At 45.9% G+C, this 26,291-nt stretch overlaps 1 protein-coding gene across 1 annotated transcript; it reads right to left on the bottom strand.

The window, feature by feature from the left end:
• Positions 1–845: 845 nt before the first annotated feature.
• LOC148045400 (maestro heat-like repeat family member 5) lies at positions 846–25,651 on the bottom strand. Its single transcript, XM_087715107.1, has 21 exons — positions 25,598–25,651; positions 23,449–23,556; positions 21,362–21,478; positions 20,737–20,859; positions 20,033–20,182; positions 19,116–19,235; positions 17,288–17,367; positions 15,652–15,787; positions 14,222–14,317; positions 13,966–14,070; positions 13,316–13,451; positions 12,361–12,467; positions 11,880–12,035; positions 11,195–11,349; positions 9,071–9,218; positions 8,533–8,714; positions 8,160–8,297; positions 7,367–7,481; positions 3,763–3,906; positions 3,018–3,194; positions 846–1,683 (listed from the first exon to the last, which is right to left on the bottom strand). Exons 1-21 carry the CDS (start codon positions 25,649–25,651, stop codon positions 1,528–1,530), a joined length of 2,703 nt encoding a protein of 900 aa, XP_087571233.1. The 3' UTR covers positions 846–1,527.
• Between the last annotated feature and the right edge of the window lie 640 nt (positions 25,652–26,291).

The following is a 26,291-nucleotide window of genomic DNA, read 5'->3' as shown; positions in this document are numbered from 1 at the left end:
TCGTATAGTGATCAGCGTGAGCTATTGTAAGTTTTGCAACTGGGGAGCTTACCTAACAGACTTGACTGGACTGGACTAGACTGGACTATTATACAATGCAATACAATATAATATATATTACATTATATAGTATAGTATATCGTAAGTATTAGTATAATACAGTTTTATATTGTATTATATTATACACACACACAAACACACACACACACAGACACATACACACACAAACACATTTATGTTATTAAAGACAGTTTTATCCAAGTAAAAACCATAAAGGAAAATAAAGAAAAATAGTAGATAGTGAAAAAAGAATAGAAAAAGAAAAGGGAAAGAAAGATGATAAGGAAATGGCTTCTGATCTTATTAATGCATTTATGTTTTGCCCTCTTTACATCGTAATTTCCCTTTTCCACAAACTACCATTTCTGATCCTCAAACGCACAAATCAGTAAGGTTTATAGTCCTCATGGTGGAATGGAACCTCTGGTGTTCCCAAGGGAGCAACAACCCAAGAAGAATCCCTCTAGCCAGTTTAGTCTAGTGGTTGAGGCATCAGGCAAACAAATCAGGAGCCTGTGAGTTCTAGTCCCACCTTTCTCATGAAAGCCTCCTGGGTGACTTGGGGAGTTCTAGTCCTGCCCTTAGGCATGAAAGCTGGCTGGGTGACTTTGGTCCAGTCCCTCTCCCTCAGGGCAGCCCACCTCCCAGGGTTGTTGGGAAGGAAATTAGAGGAGGGGGAGGGGGAGGAGAAGCATTAGGGACGTCCACCATCTTGAATGATTTATCTAAAGAAGAAAGGCAGGAGAAAAAGAAAATATATTATACTCTAATCCGGAAGAAAAGGAACCAGCTAGGCTCCTACTTACCACCTCCGAGCAGATGCTGGAATACATGCTCTGGAGACTGGTGTAAATCTCGTAGTCAAACAAAGTCTCTGGAACCTCCTCCCACTTCATAAAGGAGATGCAGGAGATCAGGGTGTTCCTGGAGATCTGGGCCAAGGGAGGAAAGGAGGCGTCAGAGGAGCCGGTTCTGAGGTTGTCCATCTTCTGCAGAGAAAGCCCAGCCTCCTCCTTGCTCAGGGGTGGGAAAGGGGATGAGCCACCCCAGGAGGAAGCTATGGCAGGGCAAGGGGCCCCCCGAAGACCAGAGTTCCCCACAATTCAACCCTGATCATATTATATTGGTACCAGGGAAACCATCAAGAAGAAAACAACCCCCTAATCCAAGAATGACCCAACAGAAAACCTACACCCACATCAAAATGATCCAGCATTAAGCAGAGATCAAACCCTCCCCTCCAACCTACTGATGCTGTCACCTAGTTGGGTCCGGAACGGCCTGCTAGAAAACAACCAGGTTCAGAGAGCACCAAGGACCTCACAACTTCAGGTTTGCAGAATTTCTTTGCCTTTTCCAGAGGGTCCACATGATGCAACCACATTGCTCTGAGTGAAGATGGGGGTACAGCGTGGTCTCATGGAGAAGGGAGCATGAAGAGAGCAGGAACTTAGTTGACCCCGCCCTTCAACTCACCTCTCGGGTCCAACTATTAGCCAACTGGATTATGAGAGGAATCAGGTTGTGCAGGATGGATTTGGTCAGATTCCCCTCTGCCCTCTTGACCCCTTTTAAGACCAGACCAAAAAGGGTGATGGAGGTGTTGCGCAACTCGGTGTCCTCCTACAAGGAAGAGAAATGTGTCAGTCCCTCCAATAGCATTTAGGAAGTGGGAGGTGTTGTGAGAACCTAGAAGAACACACTGCAACACACACTTGAGAGACCGCCTCCTGCCAATTACCTCCTCGAGACCTATTAGATCTCATAGATTAGGCCTCCTCCGAGTGCCATCTGCCAGCCAGTGCCGGCTGGCCACTACGCGGAGGAGAGCCTTTTCTGTAGCAGCTCTGACCCTTTGGAACGATCTCCCTGTGGAGATTCGTACCCTCACCACCCTTCAGACCTTCCGCGCAGCCCTCAAGAGCTGGCTATCCCGTCAGGCCTGGGGGTAAAGATTATAATTCGCCCCCACCCGAATGCTGAATGAATGTTGTTTATTCTTTTAATTATGTGTTATGTTATATGTTATTGTATGTATCCCTCCCATATAAGTTGTTAGCCGCCCTGAGTCCCCTCAGGGAAAAGGGCGGCCTATAAATAAACTTATTCTAATTCTAACAGTCAGCTGAGCAAAATCTGAGAGCAGAAATTTCAGGCGAGAAAACGTCTCACATTTGATTCTCCTTTGTTTCCTTAAAGAGAAAGGCAGGGAGGGATCCACTAAACCTACAATAAAAGCCTTCGTAACTCCCATCCTCTTCATCTGATCTGCCTCAGTTTCCCACTCACGAGACAAAGCAAGGGGAGTCTGGCAACTGTTTCTCTAGACAAGGCCATGCCAATGGTTGGCCATGGGTGTAAAAGGCTTGCAGACCAACCTCTATGGTGTGATTGAGGGGTTGTTTTCCCATCTTTGCAGCTTTCAGATGTGAGGACTCCAACTCCAGTATGCTGGCTGGAGAATTCTGGGAGTTGAAGTCCTCACCTCTCCAAGTTGCCAAGAGGGAGAAATACTGATGGAGACCAGAGTTTCCCAATCTGAGCAGCTTTCAGATGTGGGGACTTCAACCTTCTCAGGCCAGCAGAGTTGAAATCCACACACCTTAAAGTGTCTGAGATCAAGCAACACCAATCGGGATTTTTAATAAATATGGAGGGTGATTGATGGTGGTTTGGTGAAGCTGAAGAGAGTGGCAACCTTCATTCTCTTCCACCTCATCTGGCACTTCTCCAACTCTCTGGAAGGGCTCAATGATCATCTGCAAGCTCACACACTCTTTTAGATGAGAAAAACACAGTTGTTGCTGAACTATTTCTAAGACTTTTTGATAAAATTAGAATTCTTCAGATGGTACCCAGGCGATCTTTGTGGGAGAAAAAGAGAGAAGGGAGGGAGGGTGGGAGAGGAAGAGAGAGAGGGGGTGGTAGATTAGTTTGTTGTGATTTGGTTGACGTACATCAGCAAAATAATTCCCCAGGACCGGAATAAGGTTGACAGCTTTCCATCCATAGGTTTGAGCATTCAGATGCCGGAAAAGGAACTGAAGCGTCCGGAGTGATTCTTTTGCTACAGACTTGTCTGGGTGACAAGCACAGTTGACCACAGGGACTAGCACCGGCTCTAACATCGTATTCTGCAGGAAGGAGGGAAAAGAGGGAACGATTAAACATGGTCACTGGAGTTCTCTGAGTCTAGGAATGACAAACACAGAGAAGCCCACAGAACATAGAATAACAGGGTTGAAAAGGAACTTGGAGGTCATCTAGTCCAACCCCCTGCTCAAGCAGGAGACCCTACACTATTCTGGACAAATGGTTGTCCAGTCTCTTCTTGAAAGCCTCCAGTATTGGAGCACCCACAACTTCTGGAGGCAAGTCGTTCCACTGGTTAATTGTCCTTATTGTCAGGAAATTTCTCCTTAGTTCTAGGTTGCTTCTCTCCTTCATTGGTTTCCATCCATTGCTTCTTGTTCTGCTTTGGATGTCCTCCAAGAGGATCTGTCTCCAAATTGATCCTTCAGATCTTCCAGGGATGCCTCCATCTTTGTAGAAGAGAGGCCACTGTAGCTGAGGGCATCCTCTTTCTGGTGGTTGTCTTCTTCTCCTCCTTCTACCCTTCCTAACCTTGTAGAATTCCTAGAGAGTGAGGTCACACCTGCTGCTCCCTTGAAAGTCCCTCCCTTCCTACCCCCCATCTCTTACCTCAAAGGGGTGCTGGAGAAGATACCCCAGACCACGAACAGCAAATATTTGGATGAGGGGATATGGCTCAGCCATCCATTTTTGGAGGACCCTGAGGATGTCCTTCATGATGAACAAGTGTCCAAGCTCCGGGTGAGAGAGAAGCTGGGGAAGAAGAGTGGAGTGATGGATTATTAACCAAGCAAAGGAAGAGAACTTTCCTCAGAGCCTCTATGAAGAGATGCCACATTCAGCCATTATGGGGAGAGGAAAAGAAAAGACAGTCCTCATATAGTGATGGCGGAAAGTCACCATGGCACTGATAAAAGGGACAACTCCATTTTTCAGACTCATGACCATTGATCACAGTCACCTGATCAAAAATTGGGTACTTGACGGTCCGTATTTATGACGGTCACAGTGTTTCTTTTTTTTCTTTTTTTCTTTTTTTTAATTTTTAAACAAACAAAATAAACATATAACATAAAACCACCCTCCAGTCACATACAGTATGTCAATTGGTCACAAAACTCCTGTGCCTCCTCACCATAGTCTTCACTTACAATTTATATAGAATCTCATATTATCAATCTAATATATATGTATACAATTATTATAATTATTTAACATTTATTTGGCTATAGTTATTATTACTTCTTTATGTGAGATATTCTAAATTTAGAATAGATTTATATTATGACATTTCATTACATCATCCTAAAACCATCCAGTAATATTACATCTTTACATTGTATTCTATATAAAATTATTGATCTGTGGTTACAAAACTTTCATGCATCCTCTCCATAGTCCTCACTTACAATTTATATAGAATTTCATTATTAATCATTTATTTGACTATAACTATTATTCATTTTATGCGTAATATTCTAACTAAATTAGTTTTTATTATAGCACTTCATTACATCATCCTGTATCCTTCCAATAGTTGTGAAATCTTATATCTCTTGCCATTTGTAGTATTTGTGTTCTAATTGCTTTCTTGGTAGATCTTATATGGACTTCTCTTGGCAACTTGTTTTTCATTGCATATCTTGTAAAGACTTGAAACCCCTCGTCTGTTCCTTGCATCAACTTCACTTTGGTTATTACCGATGCTTCTGCCAAAATTTCTAACATTAGAGCTGCCCAATTTTTTTCCTTTTTTTTCTTCTATATTTTGGAAATCTGATCTATCAATCTCCCATAACAATATTCCACTCTTGTCTTTTCCAACCTCAATCTCCTGTCAATATCACCAATTTTCTTATCTCTTTGTTCATCTTTTTCTTCAATTCTTCTGTTCTTTCTTCAATATTCTGCATTCTCTTTCTTTTCTTTTTCGTGTTGCAACATTCCTCCAGATAGTATACACTACCACTATATAGAATCCAAGGCTTTTTGATTAAGTTCCAAACAAGTTCACTGCAATTCTTCTCTCTTTCAAGGCTTTCCTTTTACTGATAGTACCCCGGAGGAGCACCTGTATAAACAATCCATGCTCATCTGCAGTGACGTGCGGTGAAGGATACCATTGGTGAGGCAAGAGCGGTGAGTCCCTCCCCAGCCAGCCAGCACTCACCCCCACCCGACCTGCTTCCTGCTTGGCCGGCTGGCTGGCCGGCACAAAGACAAACCGCTCTTCTCATCCCAGCCAGCCAGCCACCCGACCTGCTCCCAAGAATGTCAGCGGGGACGGAGGAGGTGAGGGGCGAGGCGGCCGAGCGCGGCAGCGGCGAGAAGCAAAAATATTTAAAACTCTTTCCTTTCTCTCAGGAGACTGGGGAGGCTCTGCCTCCCTTGCCTCTAGTGACTGCACGTCCCTGCTCATCTGTCTATCATTTTCAATAAACAAGCTCAGACACCTTGAAATGTAAATCAAATGTGCAAAGAAAAAAAAAGAAAAACAATGTTTCCAAGCCTCCAAGCCTCTAAGTGGCAGTGTAACTTCTTTTCTTCTACTTTTACTCCCCTCTTTATATTCCAAACTTCAGGAGAAAAAGAAAAGTTTTTAAAAAGAATATGCACTAGAGAATTGAAAAAAGAAAAAGAAAGAAAGTAGAAGAAGAAGAAAAAATCCAGTCCAGTTTAAAAAGTAAGAAGCGTTTGAAAAAAATTCCATCAATAAAAAGATTAAAGAACAGAGGGTGTGGGGCTAGCTGCCAGGACGAATGGCTGCTTGAATGGAGAGCTCCATGAAGAGCAGCTGGATCTGGCATCCGGAGGGGTTTCTGGAAAGACTTTTGTAAACCGAAGATTTCCTGTAGGGAAGACTGAAGAGAAGGTTGGTTTGGCACGACCATAGCAGTGGTGGGTTTCAAAAATTGTTCGAACCTACTCTGTGGGTGTGGCCTCCTTTGTGGGAGTGGCTTGCCGCCCATGTGACCAGATGGGAGTGGCTTGCTGCCCATGCGACCGGATATGAAGATGCCGACGACACTTGTCAGAACCACCTTAAATTACCTCACACACAGAACTGGCATGCATAAGAATGTGATGTAAACCTGTTTTTTAAAAGGCATCTTTGGTTTGGGTTAAAAGAACTTCAACACATGCAATAAGCGAGAAGCTGCAGGAGTCGCGAGTGGCTTAACAGATTCCTGATCTTGGAGGAAGGTATTTTTATTCCAAAACAGCTCAAGAGATTAAGATTAAGGAGTAGGGTGGTTGTTTTTTTAATCCCCCCCTTTATTGTTTTCTTATAATATATGAATCTGTTGATATATAGACTATATCACCCCTTAATACTCCTTAAAATTGATTATTGAGTAGAGGAAGAGGGAAAAGGAGAGGGAAAGTGAGGAGAGGGAGAGGAAGGAAGGAAGGAAGGAAGGAAGGAAGGAAGGAAGGAAGGAAGGAAGGAAGGAAGGAAGGAAGGACTGGAGGAAGTTATGAGGGAGAGAAGAAATCGTATCTTTGTGATGTCAGCTTCACATGCTAACGGTCGCAGTGTTTTGAGGTTACGTGATCCGTTTTGTGACCGCCTGATAAGCCAAGTCAATGGGGAAACCAGATTCACTTAACCGTGTGACTAACTTAACAACAGCAGCAATTCACTTAACAACTGTGGCAAAGGAAGTGGTAAAATGGGACAAAACCTGCTTAGGGCCTGAGCAACAGAAATTTGTGGCTCAGTTGTGGTCATAAGTCGCTCAGTTGTGGCTCAGTTGTGGTCATAAGTCAAGGACAACCTGTAGAAGAAAATCACTGAAATATCTGGTTTATCCTAAGTTTATGACCACGGCATTGGCTTGAGGGTTTCTGCGATCACTTAGTGACCAGTGGAGGTTCTATGACGGTCTTATGTCGAAGACTACAGAATGGCAATACAAAACTGCAATATAATGCAAAGAGAAAACGGAATTTGGGGTCATTGAATCTTCCTTCCTCCCTCCCTCCCTCCAATTCCATCGATTAACAGAGTAAGAGGAGACCTTGGAGGTCTTCTAGTCCAACCCCTTGACCAAGCAGGAGACCATCTACTATGTCAGACAAACAGCTGTCCAGTCTCTTCTTCAAAGCCTCCAGTGATGGAGCCCCCACAACTTCAACTTCCTAATCATAAAGTCCCCCTGAATCCTGCACAACTTTCCTGGAGTTCCACAATGTTGTGGTGCATCCTCACCTCCGAGAAGAACACCATGCCAATTGTCTTCTCCCTTAAGTCGGGATGGTGCAGGTAGGTGTTGGCATGTCTGAACATCATCTTCATCTCCACTTTATTGTATGCAAAGAGTTTCCTAAAGATCAAATAGGGAGAAATCAGATAAGATCTGCTGGTGAGTGAGGAGAAAATCACCAAGCTAGAGAAATGATTATCTGAATTATGGCTAAATGAATTACTCAATGAATTAGTCCATTTACAGAATTTCTCACCCTCCCTCTCTTTTTCTGTCTTTCTCTCCCTCCTCCTCCCTCTCCTTCCGTCCCTCCCTCTACATCTCATTCTCTCTCTCCTTTTGTCTCCCTCTGACACTCCCTCTCTTTCTCTGTCTTTTTCTTCTTCCCTCCTCTTCCTCTCTCCCTCTCCTTTCTTTGTCTCCCTCTCTCTCCCCCTCCGCCTCCCTCTCTTTCGCTCTCTCCCTTCCCTTCCTCTCCTCTATCTCCCCTTCCCTCTCTCTATATTTCCTCCCACTCAACCACCCTTTCTTTCTCTTTCTCTCTGTGCCTCTTCTTCGTCCTCTCCTTCTGACCACCCTTCCTCTCTCTTTCACTCTCTTTCTCCCTTCCTCTCTCCTTTTCCTCTATCTAACCCTCCCTCTTCCTCTCTTTCTCTCTCCCTCCCCCTTCCCTCCCTCTTCCCCCTCTCCCTCACTTTCTCTCTCTCTGCCTCTTCTTCCTCTTCTCCCTCAGCCCTCCCCTCCCTCTCTCACCCACTGCCACTCAAGGCCAAGTTCTTTGGACTCTGAAGTTCTTACCGGACCAGGTGGAAAATGGCCTCAAACAGACTATCTGGGCTCAAGAGCATCTTCCAGCATCCCAGCGTCGTCAAATCTTCATATTCCTCATTGTATCCGGCAGACAGGATGAGGTTTTTGATCGCCTCCACTGCCGTGCTAAATGAAAGGAAGGGAGAAGAGTCGGTGCCAATGCTTCAGCTGATGCCCCCTGCAAAAGCCATGCTTCCCCTGACCCCAACCGGCCTCCCGCTGCCCTTCAGGAGAGCTCCAGCTTTCACTTGGCGGCTTGTGCAACAACCACAAAACACAATAGCAAATCAGCCTCCCTTTATTTCTTCCCCTTTCAGTTATATCCAGTTGGATCCAGATTGGTCCCAGGAGATTTCCTTACTTCAAGAGGTTGATCTTTTCTGAACGGTCCATGACTCTGCTGGACCTCCCGGATCCACTCTTGCTGGTTCCCAGGAGGAAGTACAGCTGCGTGACCAGGGCGAGGAGCAGGTTGGAGAATTTGTTGGGGAGGAGCTCAGCAGCGTTCGGGAGGGACAGGAGGAAAGAGAGGGCATTGGTGGCCTAGAAATGGAATGAAGGGAGAGTCACCTTGGGCTCCCCAGTTTACTTAGATTCATCACCTTCTTCCTCTTCCCCAGAATCCCTTGCAGGGTGGACTCTGGCCAACTGAACGGAGCTGAGGGTTTACTGGCCAGATGCCCTTTCTGTTGCCAATGAGGAGTTTTGTTCGACAGATACATTCTCATTGAGCCCAGGAAGAGAAACATCTGCCTCCACCTAAAAAGGAGGAGGGGCTTATGCCAAATGACGCTCCAATTTTAGCCCCAGCAGTTTTCCCACTGCCTCCCTCTCCCCTTCCCTTAGGTGTTCCCCACCTCTAGATCCAAGGGAAAGAGAGCCACCAGTGGAGGGCTTACAGCAATGGGCATGAAGGACTTGCTATTCCTCCTTGAGAGGGCATCGGTGCTGGGGTCTTGGTCTTCCAGCCTTTTCATGAGGGGCTTCATGATCTTCAGATTGGCATAAGGGTCTTCAGCCAGCGCCTCCCAAATCTCCCTGGCATTTCTGCGGAGGGGGAGAAACCGATTGGGAGGGAATCAGATCCTTTCCCCATTTCGGAAGAGACGGCCAGCCAGAGAGATGACCCCCCACCCCCAAACAGAAGGAAGGATTGGAAAACCGAAGTCCAAATGAATGGCTCTCATGCCAGAAAAATATATATACACAGGTAGTTCTCGACTTACAACCATTTCTCCAGGAGCCATTCAAAGAAACAATGTCATTGAAAAAAGTGACTTATTCCCAGTTTTCACACTTTCCAGCATCCTTAGGATCATCTGACCAAAATTCAGACTCCTGGACAACTGGTTCAAATTTATGACCATCCCAAAGTCAAGTGATCACATTTTGTGACCTTCTAATAAGCACATTGAATAGTCAGATTCACTTAACGACCATGTTTCCCTCTTGACAACTGCAGTGATTCATTTAACGAATGTGACAAGAAAAGTCATAAAATATCTTTCAAAGTTCATTCCCATCTCGACCCTCATCTGATGTGACCTCCCACAAGAAGACTTCATCTGTGACACACCCATGGCCCATCAAAACATCCATCAAGACCCTTACCTGACACGACCTTTACTGACCTCCCCATCACAAGACCATTACAAGATCCCCACCTGACACGACCCTCAATCTGAGGTGACCTCCCCATCACAAGACCCTCACTTGATATGATCCACACCTGACATGACCTCTCCATCACAAGACCTTCCCTTGATATGACCCTCACCTGGTCCATCAGAAGACCCATCAGAAGATCCTCACCTGACATGACCCTCAATCTGAGGTGATCTCCCCATCACAAGGCCCTCACTTGATATGACTCTCACCTGACATGACTTCCACATCACAAGACCCATCACAAGATCCCCACCTGACATAACCCTCAATCTCCACATCACAAGACCCTCACTTGATATGACTCTCACCTGGTCCATCAGAAGACCCATCACAAGATCCTCACTTGATATGGTCCACACCTGACATGACCTCCACATCACAAGACCCATCACAAGATCCCCACCTGCATAACCCTCAATTTGTGGTGACCTCCCCATCACAAGACCCTCACTTGATATGACTCTCGCCTGGTCCATCAGAAGACCCATTACAAGTTCCTCACCTGACATAACCCTCAATATGAGGTGATCTCCCCATCACAAGACCCTCACTTGATATGACTCTCACCTGGTCCATCAGAAGACCCATCACAAGACCCTCACTTGATATGACCCTCACCTGAGACAACCCACACCTGATGTGACCTTTCCATCACAAGACCTACTGACCACACCAAGCCCTTACAGGCAGAAGATCATCAGCACTAGCGTTCCTTAAACTCCATTGAAGATGTTACCTTGCCTGGTAACAAAACATTTGGAAACCAACGCAGAAGCTTAGAGAACCAACTTCCACCCTCTTCCGCCACCTGAGCTCATTTCATTTCATTTCATTTATTAAATTTCTATGCCGCCCAATCCCGAAGGACTCCGGGCGGCTTACAGAAATGAAAAAAATTAAAAAGAATTATTAAAAACAATTGGGCACAACAAGGTTAAAAAGGGAAACTCAACAAACACCCAATCAGGAGGGGGCTGGACCTCAATCATGGGGTCAACAGCCCCAAGCCTGCCGGAAAAGCCAGGTTTTAATGGCTTTGCGAAAGGCCATGAGAGTGGGCAGGGCCCAGATCTCAGGGAGCAGCTCATGCCATAGGGCCGGAGCGGCAACAGAAAAGGCCCTACTCCTAGGCGCCACCAGCTGGCATTGTCCCGCTGACGGCACCCGGAGAAGGTCCACTTGTGCGATCTTATTGGTCTGAGGGAGGTATGTGGCAGAAGACAGTCTCGCAGATACCCAGGTCGTAGGACATATAGGGCTTCAAAGGCAACAGGGATTCACCCCATTGTAAAGGATTGAGAGACTCTGAGGAATCCAAGACAACAGGATGCCCATCTCCTTGAAGTTCTTCTTACCCATCACAGCCAACGGAGGATTCCAGCAATATGTCCACAACTTGGTTGACCCTCTTGGAGGCCAAGTGACATACGGCCTTGAGGGCGAGGGCTTTGGTTGCTGGGTGGGTAATATTCGGGAGACGCTGGTAGATCTCCTTCAAGATCATGGGTAGCTATGGCAAAAGAGAGATTGGAGGATGAGATTCAGTGTTGGTCTACATTGGAGATGCAGTAGGGATGATAACTTCCACTCATTGGGGAAAATAAATTGGCCCCCACAATGTCAAAGTTTGCCCTACGTTTTTTTTTTTTTAAAAACTCCTGATTTGTCCAGCTGCCTGTGATATTTTATTTATTGGTATATTTTAGGAGATTTATATTGCCGCCTATTCGCACATGACGACTCAAGGCGGCTGACAAAGCCATAAAAACATCTGGAGCCTTCACTACTGCCACACTGGCTCACCAAATGTTATTTTTCATGAAAAAAGGGCTCCTTTGTTTTGCCCTTACCTTCTTCTGGGAGGTTTGGACAACTTTCTCAACAGCCCTAGGATCGCTCAGTGGCCTCCTATCCAGCCTTAGCCTTCTTAAAACCAGAAGAAGTGTCATCACTGAGCCAAAAAGGTCTGAGCCATTCTCATCTTTGTTTTCTACAAAATCTCCTACATCCCTTTTGCTCCAAACCCTGCAATGTCCTTACTTCCTTCGTTTCCTCCTCATCTCCAAACTCCAATAGGATGGCGTTGAGGAGCAGCCCCGCAGAGTGTGAGATGTTAGTGTCCACGTGGTTCAAAGCCCCCAGGGTTTCCAAGAGCAGCTGCGTTAGCTGCAATGGGCTGAGATGCTTCGCAAAAGCCTATCAGAGAGAAGGAAAGGAGACCATGCAGAGATGCCTTAGAGCTTTGACGCCCTTCTCTTGAGACTTTGACCCAGATTGGGGGACAGCACATCGTGTAGAGATGCAGCCTTATTCCATGTCCTCCATCAGGTGGGATTCGGATGGAGTCAAAGAAGCCAACATGGCAGCTACCCTTTCTTCCTCCTAGGCATTGGGGGGAGGGGTACCCAAAGCCCAATCTTGGGAGAATGCCATCCCCACTGTGAGATTGACTCCTTTGAGGCTCTCCGGGTCATGAGGAGGAGGAAAAGGAAGCCAGGCCAAAGGCTGATCCAAAACATACCTTCGCCATTTTGGAGATGTTGTTGTGGAAGATTCCAGAGCCCGAAACAAAGAATTCCTCCCTCTGCAAATGTACAATGTTCTTCTGTTTCTTGTCCATTTCTTTTGCTTGGGAGGGAGGGGAAGAAATCACAAGGTCAGATTTTGGCCTTCAGAACCTGGGAATTTCCTTCGTCTGATGGCCAGTTTAATCATAGCAAGAGAAGAGAAGATCTGGAGCTCAGGGTCGACCTGAGGGGTCCCTGGTGCTCTCTGACCTGGGGGGTTTCCTTGCAGGTGTTTCATTGCCCAACTAGGGAACGTCATCAGGGGGGATGACCATCAATACTTATGGAAGCACAGAGAAAAGATCCCTCCCTTCAAGTACTGATGACGTTACCTAGTTGGGTCATGAAATGTCAAGAAGAAAACCACCAAGCTCAGAGAGCACCAAGGACCCCGCTGTCCTTCTCCTCCTCTTCCTCCTCCTCTAACTCTTTTCCCTCTCTCTTCGCTACTTTCTCATTACCTCCTCTTCCCTTCCCTCTTGATTTCCTCCCCCACTCCCTCCTCCTCCTCCCCTTCCTCATCTTCCTCTCCCTCTCTTCCTCTCTCTTCCCTCCCTTCTCATCTCCTCCTCCACTTGCTGCTCCTCTTCCTCCTCCTTCTCCTCCCTGTCTTCCTTTCTCCCTCTCCTCCCCCTCCTTGCTCCCTGCCCCTCTCTTCATCGTTCCTTCTCTCTCCCCCCTCCTCTTCCTCCTCCCTAGCTGACTCACAACGTGAGAATCACCTTCTTAAAAGGACCCCTGGCCCTGAAAAATGCCAATATCAACTGCCAATTCCAGGCATCTCTGCCAAGCCCAACGACCCAACGTTTCTTGGCTAAGCCACAGACTGTGCCACGCAGTGCTCTCCTGGGCAGGGAGCATCCCTGGTCTTCTTGCAGCAGGTCAACCCTTGGAGTCCAAAGTTCTCACCCATTTTGCTCATGAGGAGGTGGTGCAGGTGGTAGGCAACCTCTGCAGATATCTGGCCAATTTCTGGTCTGCTGTCGCCAATGTGCAGGGCCAGCAAAGCCACCAGCTGTCCCAGCAAAGAAAAGTCACCTGTGGTCTAAAGAAAGGAAGGGGAAAGGAGGAGAAAGAGGAGAGAGAAGGGGAGGGGGCTCATGAAGCTTTCAGCCGGCTGAAATCAGGGAATAAGAACCACAGAACCACAGAATCTTAGATACACAGAATGATAGAATCATAGAATTATCAAATATTTGAATATTAGAATCTTTGAATCACAGAACCTGAGAATTACAGAATCTCAGAATCTTTGAATCACAGAACCTGAGAATTTTAGAATCTCAGAATCTTTGAATCACAGAACCTGAGAATTTCAGAATTTCAGAATTTCAGAATCTTTGAATCACAGAACCTGAGAATTACAGAATCTCAGTATCACAGCATGACAGAACCGCAGTGGCTGGAAGGAACCGTGGAGGTCTTCTCCTCCAATCCTCTGCTCAAGCAGGACTCCTTGTCACATCCCAAAGGTGCTTTTCCCAAAAGGCAGCTGGACTTTCTTGGGGGGTTTCCTTTCTTTGAAAACATTTTGCTTCTCATCCCAAAGGGAGACTTACATCGAAATTGACATTTTCTAAAACGAACTTGAAGAGGTGCTTGATGGTCTTGAGGGCCCTCCATCTCTCGTGGCTCTTGGGAGAATCGATCCAGGGATTTGTGTGCTGCCAGGGGAAACGAAGGAGAGGGAGGAAAGGAGGAATGGGTCATTCCCAGTTGGAAGAGCCACAGACTCCACAGGGGGACAGAAGGGCCAAATCCAGCCTGAACATCTGGATGACCGGACGACCCACCCCAAGAAAGATCTCTCTTTACCATCAGGATCTCCTGCAGGGCATCCAAATTGGGAGCTTCAGACAGCAATCCGGTCAGCATGTTGTTGCAGGCAGTGGCTATTTGATGATAGAAATCCTAAAAAAAAGGAGAAAATGTCAGAAGGAAGGAGGGGCGTTAAGGAAGGAACGGCTCCTGAAAGAGGCAGAAATCCAGAGGTGATGTCCCCTTTATGACTGGGGCACTGCAGCTCCCAACCTTCCTGAGCCACCCATGGAATTCTGGGAGTTGAAGTCCAGAGGTCTGCAGTAAATGGAGTGGCTGACCTCGCAGGGCCGTTTTTTCTTCCTTAACAGTTCTGGGAGATTCAAATACAAGCAGTCCTCATCTTACGACCACAATTGAGACCAAAATTTCCATTGCTAAGTGAGACATTAGTGAATTTTGCCCCCATTTTATGAACTTTCTTGCCACAGGGGTTAAATGTATCACTTTGGTTGTTAAGTTGGTCACACAGTTGTTAAGTGAATCCAACTTCCCTATTTACTAGTCAGAAGGTCACAGTAGGGATGTCATGTGACCTTATAATACTCCGACTATCATAAATCTGATTCGGTTGCTAAGCATGTGAATTCTGAGGGTTATCTGATACTACCTAGGAATCAGTGGTGGGTTTCAAAAAAATTTCGAACCTACTCTGTGGGTGTGGCCTCCTTTGTGGGAGTGGCTTGCCGGTCATGTGACCTGGTGGAAGTAGCTTGCTGACCAGGTGTTTTCTCTCTCTCTCTCTCTTTCTCTCTCTCCTTCCTTTTGTCTCTCTGTCCCCTTTTCCTTTTTTCTTTCATCTCTCTCACTTTTTCTTTCTTTTTTTCTTTATTTATTTCTTACTTTCTTTCTCTTTCTGTGTGTGTGTGTGTGTGTGTGTGTGTGTGTGTGTCAGTGTTGGGTTTCAAAAATTTTTGGAACCTCTTCTGTAGGTGTGGCCTGCTTTCTGGGTCCACTGGTGGAACCTCTTCTAAACGTTTCAGTGGATTTGACGAACCAGTTCTACCAAACTGGTGCAAACTGGTAGGAACCCACCTCTGCTAGGAATCATAGCTAGTGCCTGCAGACCATGGTTGCTCTGCCCCACCATGGCCCTTCTTTTGTTGGGGGGCAAAGGGAGGAGATGGGAATTGGTCTTGAGAAGATCCTTCAACCAGAAGATAAAAGAGAAGTGGAGGAAGAGAGAAATGATGGGGAGGAAAAACCCCTGGAAATGTTTAGGGCTTCAAAATAGGGACTCCTGGGATCCAGAAACGTAGAACGAGAAGGGGAAGCAGACTTTCAAGACCAAAGAGGAAGGGACAAGCCAAGGGGACCTTTGGCTCGAGGGATGGATCCAGGGCGGTTGAGGAGATCAGGAATCCTGTTCACTGCATCCTTGTTTCCAGGTGGATCCCCTATTGCTTTGCTCCATCTGGACTGCTCACCTGAGAGTGAGATGATGGGGGTTGGCTATCAGTCTTCATTGTGGGCACTTTGAGAGCTGGCAATGAAAACACCTTCCGGATGCTTTGGTTGACCACTTCAGACCTCACCTCAGAGTTCAAGGAGGGCTTCATACGGCTGATTAAAGACAAGAAAAGAGGAGGGAGGTGTGAGGAGATCCTAGACTCAGGGGGCTAAAAGGGACCTTGGATGTCTTCTACTCCAACTCTTGCTTAATAGCAATAGCAATAGCAGTAGACTTATATACCGCTTCATAGGCCTTTCAGGCCTCTCTAAGCGGTTTACAGAGAGTCAGCATATTGCCCCCAACAATCTGGGTCCTCATTTTACCCACCTCGGAAGGATGGAAGGCTGAGTCAACCCTGAGCCGGTGAGATTTAAACCGCTGACCTGCTGATCTAGCAGTAGCCTGCAGTGCTGCATTTAACCACTGCGCCACCTTGGCTCATGGTCCTTAAACCATCCCAGTCAGATGCTTGTCCTTTCTTTTTCCGAAAACCTCGAGTGATGGAGAGCACACAACATCTGGAGGCAAACCCTTCCACTGATTGATTGTTCTCAGTGTAAAGAATCTTCTATCTATCTATCTATCTATCTATCTATCTATCTATCTATCTATCCATCCATCCATCCATCCATCCATCCATCCATCCATCCATCCATCCATCCATCCCTCTCCATCCATCCATCCATCCATACATACATACATCCATCCTTCCACCCACCCACCCACCCACCACAGCCCTGATGTGTCCTCCTATGGAAAGTTATCACCCCGCCCTCTCCCAGAAAAATGAAATATCCTAGGAAATATTGAAAAGTCAGAATATTTCCCTGGATGTGAAAAGGAAGAGAGAATAGCTCCCTGCAGCTTCCTGCCCCCACCCCCTTTATCAATGGGCCATTAAGATGACCAAGCTACTCCCTTTACATAATAAAGAATCCTCCCCTTCAGCTCCAGGTGATGGGATTAAGGCATGATGATACTGGCCCTTTACCCAATTCACCCAATGGAATCTGAGAACTCAACCAAATCTGGATTCAAAATGCAGCCTAGAGAGGTGCCCCTGCATGGCCCCATGGGAGTCTGACAACCAATCAGAATACATTTGTTACACAGGAACAGGAAACAGAGGTGGGACTGAACAGGTTATAAAAAGCCTAGCAAGCCCCTCCCTCAGCCCTTCTCTTCTTCTCCACCAACATTGAAGAATGTGATCACCTTTTCTGTTCAGGACTCAAGCCATGTGCTCCTGTCCATCATTAAAACCATCTTTCCAAGCAGCCTCCATGTCTCCAATGTCTTATTCCTCACTTGGAGCCGAAACCAGAAGGACATTTCTTCCAGCAAATCAATGAAATGGAGTTTGAACTCCTGTTCTCCTGGATCTATCTATCTATCTATCCTTCCCTCCCCCTCCCTCCCTCTCTCTCTCCATCCATCGTACCATCAATCCACCCACCCACCAGAACCCTGATGTGTTCCTCAATGAAATGGAGTTTGACCCACCCCCCATGCTCTAGAGCACGGGGACTTTCCACGGAAATCCCATCACTTGGTGCAACTCCAAGTTCCTCCTCAGCTGGGGGAAAGATGAGGGTGGTACAGGTACGTACCTCATGCAGGTGATGGTGACGATGGCTTGATGGAGAATTGTGACAGACAAGGGTATCAGGGGCTCATCTTCAATGACTTCCTGAAAGGAGAAGGAAAGACGTGTAAGAAAGCTCCTGAGATGTAGCCACCATCCAGCTGGCACTATTCCCATCTCTACGCCTTTTCTGGTTGACAGGGGAAGTCCTCAACTTACAACTGGTCACTTAGCCACCATTTAAAATTATGACGGATCTCTCCAGGATCCCTCTTAGAACTAAGGGGAAATTTCCATTTCCAAATAGCCATTTGTCTGAAGTGGTATAGGGTTTCCTGGCTGGACTAGAGGACCTCCAAGGTCTCTTCCAACTTTGTTCTTCTAATTCTAACACCCAAGGACTATTTATGACCCAGATTTGAAGTTCTGAGAGACTCTTCTTCCTCAGGGATCATAGGATCATATTTTGGTCGCTTGGGAACCAGCCTGCATTGATGGCAGTTTGCAGTGTCTCCTGACCATGGTTTAAGTCAGGGATGTGTACCTAGGGCTTCACTACGACCTGTGAACTTCAACTCTCAGAACCCCTAAAGGCCAGAGAATTCTGGGAATTAAATCCACCGCTCTTAATGTTATACACTTCCACCCTCTGCCATTCTGGACATTGGCTGTGTAGTTTCTTCTAGAAAGTTTCAATGCATTTTTTTTCTTCCCCTAATTTCCCATTTCTATTTTTCATTCTACTTTATATATTAAATATTTGTCTATCTGTCTGTCTCTCTCTCTTTCTCTCTCGCTCACCATCCATATCTATCTATCTATCTATCTATCTATCTATCTATCTATCTATCTATCTATCTATCTATCTATCTATCTATCTATCTATCTGTTGTGACCCAGCAGGAGCCGTTGGAGCTGCCACCAGACTCTGACAGCGAGGGGCTCGATGAGTCGGCTCTGGAGGATGTAGAGGACCCTGGACAGGGTTCCAACTCCAAGCAGGGCATAGAGAAGCTGATTGGCCACCAGGCGCCTGAGCCTTGGACCAGTGGGGAGGAAACAAGGGAGAGTGAGTCTGAGGTCAGCAGTGAGTTGTTCCTGGATGCTTGGCACTGAAGAGCTACTAGGCGCCAGGAACAGTTGCGCAGTTACAGGAGGTAATTGCACTCCTCTCCAGACTATAGGCTCCTCTCCAGACTATAAAAAGGACTGCTTGTACACACAACCCTCTTGCAGAAGTTAACGCATTGATTAAAAGTTGGAGAACTTTTGTAACTAGATTGGCAGGCTGGATTGCTGCCGAGGCTTGTCTGAGTTGCTGCCAAGGTCCTTATCTGTTGTTATGCTTGGCTTTCAGCCACCGAGGTTTTGGTGTCTTGCTAATAAAGTACATTCCATTTAAATTTGTCTTGGCATTCGTTACTGGATGGAGGAGGGGGTCAGAACTCTATCTATCTATCTATCTATCTATCTATCTATCTATCATCATCATCATCATCATCATCATCATCATCATCTATTTTTCTGTCAGTCTGTCTGTCTGTCTGTCTGTCTGTCTGTCTGTCTGTCTGTCTGTCTGTCTGTCTGTCTGTCTATGGATATAAAAATAAATACTAATAATAAAAACAAAGGAGTTGCCAAATTCACTTAACAACCGTGTGACTAATTTAACGGCAGTGATTCAGCTAACAACGGTGGAAAGAGAAGTCATACAATGGGGCAGAATTCACTTAACAGCTGTCCCGCTTAGCAACAGAATCGTTTGGGGCCCAATTGATTAGAACTAAATTCAGTTCAAATTCTCTTTCAAACTTAAATGTGCCCAGGAGCACCTGCCCCCCGTCCCCACTTACGATGATCTTGGTGACCAATTCCTGTTTCTGGGGCAGATGGAGGTCTTGCCTCCTGCTGAGGGCAGCCGCTTTGGTGACCATGATGATGGACCTCATGAAGGCTTTCTTCAGGCCTTCGTCCTGGGAAACCCAAATGGGAAGAGGGTGAGGTGAGAAGACACCAGAGGGAAGAGGGTGCATCTATTTATTTCAACCTTTACATAGCTGACAGTCTTTTCTTGAACTCCGGGGGGCTCCCAATCAAAATACCCCCTGGACATTCTGGATTCTAGTCCCACCTTAGGCCTGAGAGGCAGCTGAAAGACTTAGGGCCAATCACCAAGAGATGGAGAGTTCTAGTCCTGCCTTAGGCATGAGAGGCAGCTGAAAGACTTTGGGCCAATCACCAAGAGATGGAGAGTTCTAGTCCCACTATAGCCATGAAAGTCAACTGTCTGAGCCAATCACCAGGAGACTGTGAGTTCTAGTCCCACCTTCAGCATGAGAGCCAGCTGGGTGAGTCCACATCTGGCCCAGTTCTTCTCTTTCAATCCAACACACATCACAGGGTTGTTGTGGTTGTGTGAAAAGGAAGAAAGAGGATAATGCGCTGCCTTGAGTGTAATGAATGTGATATGACCATAGATAAAGAAACCCCTAGCATTTCATCATCTCCAGGGCAATTGGAACAGGAAGCAGATCTGAATGGGAGGCATAACTGGGAGCTGGAGGTCACTTGTTTTAAACTAGATTCTCCCCAGCAACCTCTAAGAACTGCAGTCAGGTTGTCCTTGTTCACCAAAAGGGGATATTTGTAGCTCAGGGTTGAACTGTGGAGCCCTTGGTGCTCCCTGAGCTTGGTTGGTTTTTACAGACGTTTCTTATATTTTTTCACCATCAACTGAAATCCAGAGAAATTCCAGTGGAAACCAGCCTACCTTGTTCATAGTGGAGTACTGGACAAGCATTTCGGACACGATGGGTTGGATGAAATCACCCAGGTCTTCAGGGGAGGCTCCCTGGGCTGCTTGTCCATAGCAGAGGATTAATGTTGTCCTAATCCTTCTGTCAGACACATATTGTGGGTCCTGCCAGGACAAAAACGAGGGGGTCAAACTCTCTTCCAAAGCACCAGAAGACAAGACAAGAAGCCATGGATGGAAACAGATGGAGATTCTTAGTCATCCAGGTCATGGTTGTCCCAAAGGGGCTTTTTCCAAAGGCAATTGGACTTCTTTTTTTCCTTGAAGAGGTTTCGCTTCTCATCCAAGAGGCTTCTTCAGTTCTGACTTTGGTCAAAACAGAAGAAGCTTCCTGCATGAGAAGCGAAATGTCTTCAAGGACAAACAAAGTCCAAGCCCTTTGAAAAAGCACCTTTGAGTCTACTTGAGACGTTTGTTGGACAATTCATGATCTTCTCTAGACTTATAAAATGGTCCTCCAGGAGATGGAGGTGGAGAATTTCCAGCCCCACCTACAATCTCAGTGCTGGTCTCAGGTCTTTGAGATCTATGACTAGCCTGAAGAGACCAGATCGCCTGGAGCATCCATCCTTCTAAACATCTAGGACTTTCCTTCCCAGAATCCCCCAGCCTTCTTCTCTACTGAGTTTTGGACCTTGGAACCCCATCCCTTGTCTTACCTCATGGGAGTCTTCCAAGAGAGATGGTCTCTTGGGCTGTGCGATGTTACCGACCTCCCTGAGAACCAAGAGAATTTCGGGAAGATGATGGTGTGCAGCTAGGTGGATGCTCTCCGAGATTCCCTAGGCAAAGCAATGCTTGTGAATTAGGATATTTGCATTTTCTTTTTTTAATCATCCTCTTCCTCCCCCTCCTCCTCCTCCTCCTCCTCCTCCTCCTCCTCCTCCTCCTCCTCCTCCTCTTTGCAAGCCCCAGGCCCTTCTACCACTGATGAAATTACCTAACTGGGTAATAAAATGTCTGCAAGAAAGCAATCAAGCACACAGAGCACCAAGGACCCCACAGACTTCTTCCTCCTACTCCAAAAACCCCACAGTTCTCCTCCTCCTCCCCTCCTTCCTTTTCTTCCTCTCCTCCCCTCCTCCTTCCTCCGCCCACTCCTTCTCCTCTCCTATTCTCTTCTCCTCCCTTCACCTCCCCTCTTCAAATCCTGTTCCCTTCTAGAACTGATGAAATGAGTTGGGTCGCAAAAGGTTTACATTTCTTGTAACCAAGCTCAGAGAGCACTAAGGACCCCACAAAGTTGCAGGTCTCAGCCCCCACAGGAAGCCCACTCCCACTCACCTCTCTGTCTGTCTCGTCTTCAAGTGAGATTGCCAGAAGCTTCTTGAGGTGATCTTTTACAAGGTCCTTCTGCTTGGTATTCCTCAATTTGAAGCCATAATATTTGTACAGGTTTATCTGAAGGTTGGAAAAAGAGTTTGCGAGTCTGAGGGAGCTCCACCCATCATCCAGGAAAAGGAAGAACAGGACAAAGGATGATCAGAAAAGGAGCAAGTGTGGTCAAGCACAGGGCCATTTCCAACTAAGCATGGCTTACCCGCCATGGCCCACTCAGTAGGGAACAAGAGTTGCACTAATAGCAGTGTTCCAATATCTCAGGGTGGCCGCAAAGAAGTGGGAGTCAACCTATTCTCCAAGGGACCAGAAGTCAGGATGAGAAGCAACGGATGGAAACTTATCAAGGAGAGAACCAACCTAGAACTAAGTAGAAACTTCTTAGTGGAAGATCTTAGTAGAAGATCTCCGAGGTCCCTTCCAACTCCCTTATTATGTAATTCTGTGACTAATCAAGGAGAACTAAGGAGGAACTTCCTAACAATGAAGACAATTAATCACTGGAACAGTTTGCCTCCAGAAGTTGTGGGTGCTTCTTCACTAGAGATTTTTAAGAAGAGATTGGACAACATTTGCCTTAAAGGGTATAGGGTTTCCTCCTTGAGCAGAAAGTTGGACTAGAAGACCTCCGAGGTCCCTTCCAACTCTCTTATTATGTTAGTCTGTGACTAATCAAGGAGAGAACCAACCTAGAACTAAGGAGGAACTTTCTAACAGTGAGAACAATTAACCAGTAGAACAGTTTGCCTCCAGAGGTTGTAGGTGCTGCATCACTTGCGGCTTTTACGTTGAGATTGGACAACCATTTGCCTGAAATGGTAAAGGGTTTTCTGCTTGAGCAAGGGGTTGGACTAGAAGATCTCCAAGGCCTCCTTCCAAGTCTGTAATTCTAATATTCATTTGTCTGTCTAATATCGAAGCATCAAAGAAAGGATGCATAAGCATCAAAGAAAGGATGCCAAAGGAGAGACAAAATGAAACGACAAACGTTAAAATGACTTTTAACATTATTGGAAAACATTTGAATTGTTGAATTAACCCACAGCCAGTTGGCCGTGACTAGTGGGCAGTGTAGAGTTGGCTACAGGAATTTGTCCTCTTTTTTTAAACAATTTTTATTTGTTTCTGAACAAGGACAAACAAACACAAAAATAAAAATAAAAAAGCCATCTTCCATTACAAATTGTAGAAAGTGTGTCAGTTGGTTACGGTACTTCCATGCATCTCTTCCATAGTCATCACCTGCTTTTCATATCAAATCACATATTTTAAATTCACCTATATTCATGTATATTGCAATTATTATATCTCAACGTTAATTTGACTATAATTGTTTTTACGTCCTTTTATATATAATATTCAAAATCTAGAATAGGATTATATGATAATATTCCATTAAATCATCCTAAAATCATCCAATCGCAATACATCTTTATAACATATTCTAGATAAAGCTTTTAAACCTCCTCTCATAATCTCCATATATTGTTTATATAAAATATCATATTATCAAACTAATATATCTATAAAGATAATAAATGAACCTGTTTGAAGTTTATTAAAATAGCCTTGAACCCTACAGTGGCAGTATCTGAAAAATTGAAAGAATGGCCCAGCAGAAAAAAAGAAACTGTAATATTGCAAATGATTATGTTTGAAATTCAAAATCTATTAGTTGTGACAGAGAGAATTGAAGAGATTGGAGAATATGGAATACAAAACAGAAAAATCTGATGGAGAAACTGAGGATGTTTAGCAAATGAAGAAAGTGAAGGACAGAATTTGAAAGATGGAAGGAAAAAATGAGCAAAGAGATAAGAAAACTGTGGATACTGACAACAAAGTGAGCGGGGTTGGCAATGGCAAGAGCGGAATATGGAAAGGGGAGATGGATGGATTGGAACTCTACCCTAGATTTCAAAGCACAGAAGAGGAAAAGAGATAAAAATTGATGGAGATAAGCAAGTTGTCCTCTTCTGACCTTTGTCTAAGACAACTGGCGCCCTAAAAGGGGAAAAGCTCAGCATATTTACCTTCTCTTTAGACAAGAAGTAGGAAGTGCTTTGTTGCCTTGAAAGCTTCTGGCTGATGGGCTGCCATCCACTCATTTTCCCCCTGGTGACTTTGTGGTCTGCAGGAATCTGCTTTGACAACAACGACAACAAGGACAACAAAAAAGAAGTTGTGAGGAAGTGAAGGAGCAGAGGAAGGAAGAGGTTTTTCTGTGTTTCCAAGGGGAGGGTTGGTCTCCCTTCTGCCTCAGGGTGCATCGGATCATTGATTCGACTTTTCTAGCTGGGACAGACACGAAGCCCCTAAGAAGGACCATCCGGATTGCATCAGCTGGAGCCAAGAGAGCTTTTGAGAGGAACAGAAGGAAAAGCTCTGCCACAAATGGTGAGATGAAGTGTCTGGATTTTTTTCCTCCGATTGGAATGGCCAGGAAGCAATCAGTCTCCAGAGGTTGGTAGTCCTTGATTTATCAACATCTACAACCTGTGAAATTGCTTCGTCGACTGATGACCCACCTTGGGGGAGGGGGAAACAGGGTCAGAGCTAGCACACAAAAAAGTGAGGTCAGAGTTGGCTCCATTTGGATGGGATGGATATGAAGCTCCTAATAAATAACTGGATTTCTTTTGAAGGTTGGGTTGAGGCTCATGATTAATTCGGGCATCCCTCACATAGGGAACATTGTCAGTAGTACAAGGGAGTACAAGGTTTTCAGAGTGGAGGAGAAGAAGGGTTTTCTTGCAGATATTTCATGGCCCAACTAGAAAACATAATCAGAACTAGAGGGGAGTGAAGTTTGCTCTCTGTTTATACACAGTAGCTTGCCCCAAATAAGCAGGGAGCAAACATCACACTCACCAGCACTGATGATGTAGTTGCGTCATGAAATCTGTGTAACTAAAGAACCAAGTCCAGGGAGCACCAAGGGCCCCATCTTCTTCTTCCTAGCGTATTCCCACAGGTGCAGGGTCCAGTTTTGGATCATTGAGGGCCACTTAGCTCCGTCACCTGCATCACCTGGGAGAAGGCCTGCAGCTTCCGTATTTTTGTTGATGGCCTCTTGCCATCCTTATTTTGGATGCCCACAAGGTCACCAGTCACTGACTTCTAGTTGGTTGGCAGCCTTGGCCACAGTGGAAGGTGCTGCTCTCGGGACGTGTCCTTATCAGCAGAGTCAGACTTCTCTCATCTTCTCTGTAATTGGTGCCACACCAAAATGTGGTCAAATGGTGTCATGTGTGATGTGGTCAGAAAGGGAGGTGCCCGATATCCAAGGGATCATTTGCATTTCCATGGCATGGAGAGAGACTTTGCTCCCTCCTGTTGCTGCCCAGCATTCAGGGCCATACAGTGCAACAGGAGGATGGTTCTCTTGTAGATCTTAGATTCAAGACGGGTTGGCATCTGTGTGTCCAGTAACACATCAGTGAGTTCTTGCCAATGCATCCAGACTGCACTCATCCTTGCTTGCACCTTGCCATTAATGTTCCCTTTTGTTGTGGCCCTCCAGTGGAGCTGGCAATAGGGTGGGACAATGAGAAGGTTGGAGAAGAATATGGGTCAGTCCTGGGGACTGAGGGAAGCTCAGACGAGGGCTTAGGCATTCAGTTGGTTGGCTGTTTCAAGAGTGGGAAGTTCTGTTTGTGACTATAAGAGACTCCGTGCCAAGTGTTGCCTTGCCCTGTGTTTGGAAACTGATTATCTGGCAGCTCTCCAAGCGAGATAAGGTTCGTGTAGATAAATATTCCTCTGAAAGACTGTTTGCCAAGCCTGGCTGACTCTCAATGAAAGGAATTCACAGTTGTGACCAAGACTCTACTTCTTGCTTTTTAAGGAAGCCTGGGTCAGAAGACCTTTGCCTTGGAGGTGGGATCCCAGATATGCAAAAATCTCCACCTTCTTTGGGTTTTCTCCATGGATTGGGAGCGTTCCAGGGCTGGTGACAGACTCTAAGGATCGCATTGTCCTGATGTTCAGGAGAAGTCTGAAATGGTTGAGGCGATCATTCCATGGTCCTTCCATGCTCCTCCCACCAAGGGCCCCATCGTACAGCCACTTCTCCAGAACCACCTTTGTCTACTTTGGGGGTCAATTATCTCCATCGTGGCAGCAATGGCTTCCGTAATGTCTCCACAAAGGACTTCCGGGACCCCAGTGACCCCTGCTTACCTGGAGAGGATGAAGATGTTCCAAGATGGTATCCAAAATTTCTCCCTCCTCCATCGAGTCCAATATTTCTTTCTTCTGTCTGCATTTGAACCACCGCTTTCTTGCCCATAAATATTGGAAATGTTCATCCGAGAGTTCTGGGAAGGAGACACAGGATGAGATCGAGGGGCAATTGGGCAGGAGGAGCCTTCTTGAAGGGAAGAGGTTCAGGTTTAGGTTTAGGTTTATTAGATTTATATGCCGCCCTTCTCCCAAGGACTCAGGGCGGCGTACAACATTAAAAGAAACACATAATACCAAAGTTAAAACAATTTTAAATAGAATATCCCAAACCCAATTAAAATTGACAATGACATTTTTTTTAAAAAAAATCGAATTAAAATTAACAGTGATCAATAATTTATCTTGTTTTGTTCAGGAGAGGTTGGCTTGCTGGAAAAGCCAACTTTTTAGGGCGCGTCGGAAGAACCGGAGGTCGGGGATTATACGAAGCTCCGGGGGCAGCTCATTCCAGAGGAAAGGCGCTCCACAGAGAAGACTCTCCTCCTGGAGGTCACTAGCCGACACTCTGGCTGATGGCACCCTGAGGAGGCCAACTCTGTGGGATCGCAATGGACGGTGGGAGGCTACCGGTGGCAGTAGATGGTCTCTAGGTATCCTGGGCCTAAGCCATGGAGTGCTTTAAAGGTCATAA

Source organism: Thamnophis sirtalis, unplaced genomic scaffold, assembly GCF_051295495.1.
Source record: "Thamnophis sirtalis isolate CommonGarterSnake01/CBP01778 unplaced genomic scaffold, rThaSir2_p1.2 scaffold_5, whole genome shotgun sequence".
In the NCBI taxonomy this organism is placed as follows: domain Eukaryota; kingdom Metazoa; phylum Chordata; class Lepidosauria; order Squamata; family Natricidae; genus Thamnophis; species Thamnophis sirtalis.
Note: the sequence above shows the minus strand (reverse complement) of the source record. Positions and strands in the feature narration are given on the sequence as shown.